A 5838-nucleotide genomic window follows, 5' to 3' on the forward strand; every position below is an offset into this window, starting at 1 on the left:
AAATAACGTCTCTGCTTTTGAATATGCTGTCTAGGTTGGTCATAACTTTCCTTCCAAGGAGTAAGCGTCTTTTAATTTCATGGCTGCAGTCACCATCGGTTGTGATTTTGGAGCCCAGAAAATAAAGTCTGACACTGTTTCCACTGTTTCCCCCTCTATTTCCCATGAAGTGGTGGGACCAGATGCCATGATCTTCATTTTCTGAATGTTGAGCTTTAAGCCAACTTTTTAACTCTCCACTTTCAGTTTCATCAAGAGGCTTTTGAGTTCCTCTTCACTTTCTGCCATGCGGGTGGTGTCATCTGCATATCTGAAGTTATTGATATTTCTCCCAGCAATCTTGATTCCAGCTTGTGTTTCTTCCAGTCCAGCATTTCTCATGATGTACTCTGCATATAAGTTAAATAAACAGGGTGACAATATACAGCCTTGACGAACTCCTTTTCCTATTTGGAACCAGTCTGTTGTTCCATGTCCAGTTCTAACTGTTGCTTCCTGACCTGCATACAAATTTCTCAAGAGGCAGATCAAGTGGTCTGGTATTCCCATCTCTTTCAGAATTTTCCACAGTTTATTGTGATCCACACAGTCAAAGGCTTTGGCATAGTCAATAAAGCAGAAATAGATGTTTTTCTGGAACTCTCTTGCTTTTTCTATGATCCAGCAGATGTTGGCAATTTGATCTCTTGTTCCTCTGCCTTTTCTAAAACCAGCTTGAACATCAGGAAGTTCATGGTTCACATATTGCTGAAGCCTGGCTTGGAGAATTTTGAGCATTACTTTACTAGCGTGGGAGATGAGTGCAATTGTGCGGTAGTTTGAGCATTCTTTGGCATTGCCTTTCTAAGACTCACCAATTCCAGGCAGAAGAAATTAAACCCTTTTAAAGTTCACATGTAAGGAAATAGAATTCATTGACTATGAAACACTACTGTGAACATATGCATGGCCTACTAGTTTGTGCTTAAGTTAAACTCATTTTATTTTTACCTTAGTCCTCACAAAATAATTATTTTTTGCAGTTGATAGCTCACCCTAAGTGGAAACCTGATTTTGGCTCAATAGATGACTTGGAAGAATTATTTATGGCTTGTGTATAAAATGTGTGATTGATATGTAGCAAGAATGAATAGGGGTTTCCCTGGTGGCTCAGTGGTAAAGTATCCACCTGCAATGCAGGAGCCACTGGAGACTCAGGTTCGATTCCTAGGTCAGGAAGACCCCTTGGAGGAGGGCATGGCAACCCACTCCAGTATTCTTGCCTGGAGAATCCCATGAACAGAGCCAGGCAGGCTAAGTCCACAGGGTCACAAAGAGTCAGACATGACTGAAGTGACTTAGCATGGATGCACAAGAATGAATAAACAGAGCTAGTTGAAAGGATGAGGATCCAAAATAATATTGACTTAGGAAAAGTTCAGTTCAAGTGAAACATGGAGAATACTGTAAATATAACTTTAAATACTATGTGCTTAATTACTTTTAAAACATATTCAAATGTATAAGGTCAGTATGGGAATTAATATGGCTTAAGAGCAGCCCATGTTAGAACAACTTCAGGATTTAATTAACTCAATATTAGCCAATAATATGATTAAATAGTCTAAACCACTACTGCTAGTTTGGAACACATTAATTCAAGGATAGTGATCAGGAAAAGAGAAATGATAATTTCATTCTTTTCTTCACTGTTTATACTGAAAAATGTTGCAATCAGCTTTGCCTATTGTATTTTAGAAAGAGCATAAGCAAATCGTGTTGTATTCAAATGTGGATGAAGACAATGGTACAAAAAGTTGAATCCATAATTAAAGTTAGCAAAAGAAGCAAAATGTTTGGCCTATAGAAGAGAAAGACACAGCTGGTGTCAAATATGTGAAGTGGAATTATCATTATTTGTTTTAAATTTATTTATTTTAATTGGAGGCTAATTACTTTACAATATTGTGGGTTTTTTTGCCATACATTGACGTGAATCAGCCATGCGTGTACATGTGTCCCCATCTTGAACCTCCCTTCCTTCCTCCCCCCCCATCCCATCCCTCTGGGTCATCCCAGTGCACCAGCCCTGAACACCCTGTCTCATGCATCGAACCTGGACTGGTGATCTGTTTCACATATGGTAATATACATGTTTCAATGTTATACTCTCAGATCATCCTACCCCATCCACCCACCCCCCCCTGCAAAAAAAAAGAATTAAATTCATTATGTGTAGTTCCGACTGGTAAGAGTCAGATAGGCCAATGGGTGAAAAGAGCAGGTAGGCAAATTTTGTCTACATGCCCAAGCAAGTATAAATGGTTTAACAAATTTTGGCCAAGAGGGAACTAGTAAACCTCTGTGGGGATAATACTAACACAGAAAATCTTGCATAAAGTATCAGAATAAAATGTTCAATGGCCTTCAAAAATTTCTCAAAATTGCTCAAATATTGGTGCCAAACTGACCACATCCAAACAATCACCTGGGAGATTATTAAAAGCAGAAGTTCTAGATTCTTCACCTGAGGCTTCTAAGTTATTTGGACTTAGTTGGGTTGTGGTACAGGACCCCAGATCTTTAACATGCTCCTGGGTGATTGTGATGACCAGACATATTTGGAAACCACCAAATTATGTTATTTCCAGAAGTCCATTCCAGTTCTTAAATGCTATAATTCCAAATCCTTAGAAAAGATCATGTGTGTGTGTGTGCATGTAGGTTGTGTCTGATTCTTTGTGACCCTAGGGACTGTGACCCAACAGGACCTTCTGAACATGGAATTTACCAGGCAAGAATACTGGAGTGGGTTGCCATTTCCTAAACACCTCCCTGCTCCCCCCCACCCCACCCAAAAAGATCATACTCTTGACCAAATGATATAATGAAGTATTCAGTGAAGTTAAGATTTAATTTGTATTTATTAATTGTTGTTATGTAAATATCCTGAAAAACATGACCTGAAAGAAAATTTGGACAAATTAAGAAACAAAACCAAACACTAGATATTTTTTTCTGCTGTCTAGTCATTTCACTAGATTCTTTAAGAACATAGGTGTTTCTTAGATTTCATGAAAATTCTGGGGTGAGATATACTCCTTTGCAATCCTGCAGAAAGCACCGGTCTTTCTTAGTTTGATATTGGGGTTTTCCAAAAGGACCAAAGGCTCTTTTGTACAAATAGCCAACTGTATTGCTTACCATTGCTGCTCATTTAAAAAACATGTTAGAAAGAAAACTGTTATTATTAAAACTTTCACAAAGCACAAATTTCTTTAGTCAGCATGAACATAAGCCAGCAACACTCAGCAATTATTTCTACAATATCTCTTATCTACTTCTGTATTCTGGTTCTGCTGTATGCACACTAACATGTGGCAACCCAGGTCCTTGGACAGTAATTCATTTCCTCAGAGCAAGGACAGCTGAACTGAAAAGGGTGGGATAAAAGCAGAGTTTCTATGGGTGAGACTGTAGACTTATTTTCAGTAGGTCAGTCCTGAAAGTACTAAGAGACTTAAAAATCATAGCACACAGAGTTGAAACAATTCTTAAATGGTATAAAGTAAACCCCTGTTACAAATGAGAAAACAGATCCAGAGAAGAAATGTGACTTGGCCTGTCTTTCGCTTAGAAAGTAATAGACATGAGACTAGAATCTGAATCTCCAGTCTTTGGTCTGTTGAAGAAGAACCTAAGATACCATTAAGATACCACTTTGAGAAAAAGGAGCCCCATATAAATGGAGATGGGAAGCCATGGTGGGAGATACAATTAACACTTTATATACTCTGTGTTGACAACCAGAACTGGAGAGTGATTTGCTCTGCATGTAGAAGGTAGGAAAATGGGATGGCAGGGAGAGGGCAATCAATAACTGTGGTAATTTAAGAGCCAGTTAAAGAAAAGAACTGGACTAAATTCAGGTTATTGAGGTGGAAATTTAATCTGGGCTCTCTGGAGTTACAATATCTCTGGATTTATATCATAAATAAGGCATAAGAAATAGAAAGAGAACCAGAAACTTAGACTACAAAGAATAATATTCTTCAAAGAAAGAGAATTAGATGCATACAGCACCCTGTGGATTCCTTGGGGCTGGAGTGGGAGAGATAACACTGAGAGAGAAATTATTGGATTTCCCTGTACCGCCACAATATTATCATATTATTCACACTAAAATAATTTAAGGTACTATAGCAATGTTAAAATTAAAAATTAGGTTAATGTTAGAAGGGTCTTCAAATAAATTAGTGTCTAGGAGGGAATACAAGGAAGGAACATTCCAGAAGGAAGATAGGATTTTGATTCACCAATTAAATTGGAAAACAACCAGGTGTTATAAAATAAGACTTTGTATAAATGCTGTAAACCTAAAACCTTATCAGCTGTCATTCAATCTTTTGGATAGGAATCTGGACTTATCATTAAATTGGGTAAGTGGTTAGGTCAATTTTGGAATATGTTTGGTGGAATATTATCTGAATATTAAAGTAATATGTATGAAAGTTTTAGAAATGTATTTTTTATTTTTTATTTTTTTTTCCAGGTTCATAATTTATTGTACAAATTGAGTATCACATGATGAGTTGACATTAGCTTCTTCAGGCATGGGAACTTAACAGATAATGTACAGCTCAGAATCTGTTTATGTTGCTTTCACAGCTGGAGTTTTTTTAGACCTTAACTTGAAGTATAAGACTATCAAAGCAATACTTCCGTATGTGGCCAGCACACAATTCATTCTCCCTGTGAGAGTGTAAGAGTTGAAATATTTTTTGATACCAGTGAAATGGAACTGGGCATCAGCTTCTGGACCTGCCATGATTTCAATCTTTCAAGGGGTTCAAACTCCATGGCCTGTGTCCTTCACCGTACGCTGCTGCCCCTCGACCCCGCCGGAAGACACCACCTTGGAAATGTATTTTTTAAATGTAGGGCTTAGGATAAGTGAAACATATCACAAGGTTATTGTGAGGATTAAAATAAATAATTAATATGAAAATAATTTTAAACAATAAAGTGGCAATAAAATATATAATATCATAATTATACTATACTATGGAAAAATATTCTTGCATTTGGATAAAACTTATAAAAGACCATAGAGTATATACAGCTGTTGTAAGAAGAGTGACTTATGGTACTACTTTGGGGTCAACAGAGAAGCAGGGAAGTGGGATGTTTTTCTACCAATGCTGCATTTATCATTACTTGAGAATTGCTTAGGGGAGCATGGCTTTCAAACAGTTCTGACTTGCCTGCTTTGGGCACAATATTCCTTCATCATAAGAAAGAAGCCCAAGTACTGGGAATCCCAATGCTTGCAGTAAACAGCCTTAGTCATGTAGATTTAAAACAGCAAGGGGACCTCTAGCAATAGCATCATCAACTACAGGCCTTTTCACATCGGACAAAAGATATCTTCCAAGATCAGTCTCTGTGCTTCTGCTTTCTGTGTGAATTAACTCATAGATCTCATAGCTACTTATCACTTCATACCTTTTCTGGGCTGCAAATTTTTAATCTATATTTCATATTCTATCTTTCCCTCAAATCCTGGTTCTACATTCCTGGATGTTGATAGCATAAATCCATTGTCACCCTGTTTATTTAACTTATATGCAGAGTACATCATGAGAAATGCTGGACTGGAAGAAGCACAAGCTGGAGTCAAGATGGCTGGGAGAAATATCAATAACCTCAGATATGCAGAGGACACCACCCTTATGGCAGAAAGTGAAGAACTAAAGAGCCTCTTGATGAAAGTGAGAGAGGAGAGTGAAAAAGTTGGCTTAAAGCTCAACTTTCAGAAAACGAAGATCATGGCATTCAGTCCCATCACTTCATGGGAAA

At 37.6% G+C, this 5838-nt stretch overlaps 1 protein-coding gene across 1 annotated transcript; it reads right to left on the minus strand.

The window, feature by feature from the left end:
- Positions 1-4518: 4518 nt before the first annotated feature.
- Positions 4519-4889, minus strand: LOC113906360 (up-regulated during skeletal muscle growth protein 5). The gene has a single exon (XM_027564384.1). It carries the CDS (start codon positions 4805-4807, stop codon positions 4631-4633), a length of 177 nt encoding a protein of 58 aa, XP_027420185.1. The 5' UTR covers positions 4808-4889; the 3' UTR covers positions 4519-4630.
- Positions 4890-5838: the final 949 nt, after the last annotated feature.

The sequence above is a fragment of the Bos indicus x Bos taurus genome, chromosome 16 (assembly GCF_003369695.1).
Source record: "Bos indicus x Bos taurus breed Angus x Brahman F1 hybrid chromosome 16, Bos_hybrid_MaternalHap_v2.0, whole genome shotgun sequence".
Taxonomy (NCBI): domain Eukaryota; kingdom Metazoa; phylum Chordata; class Mammalia; order Artiodactyla; family Bovidae; genus Bos; species Bos indicus x Bos taurus.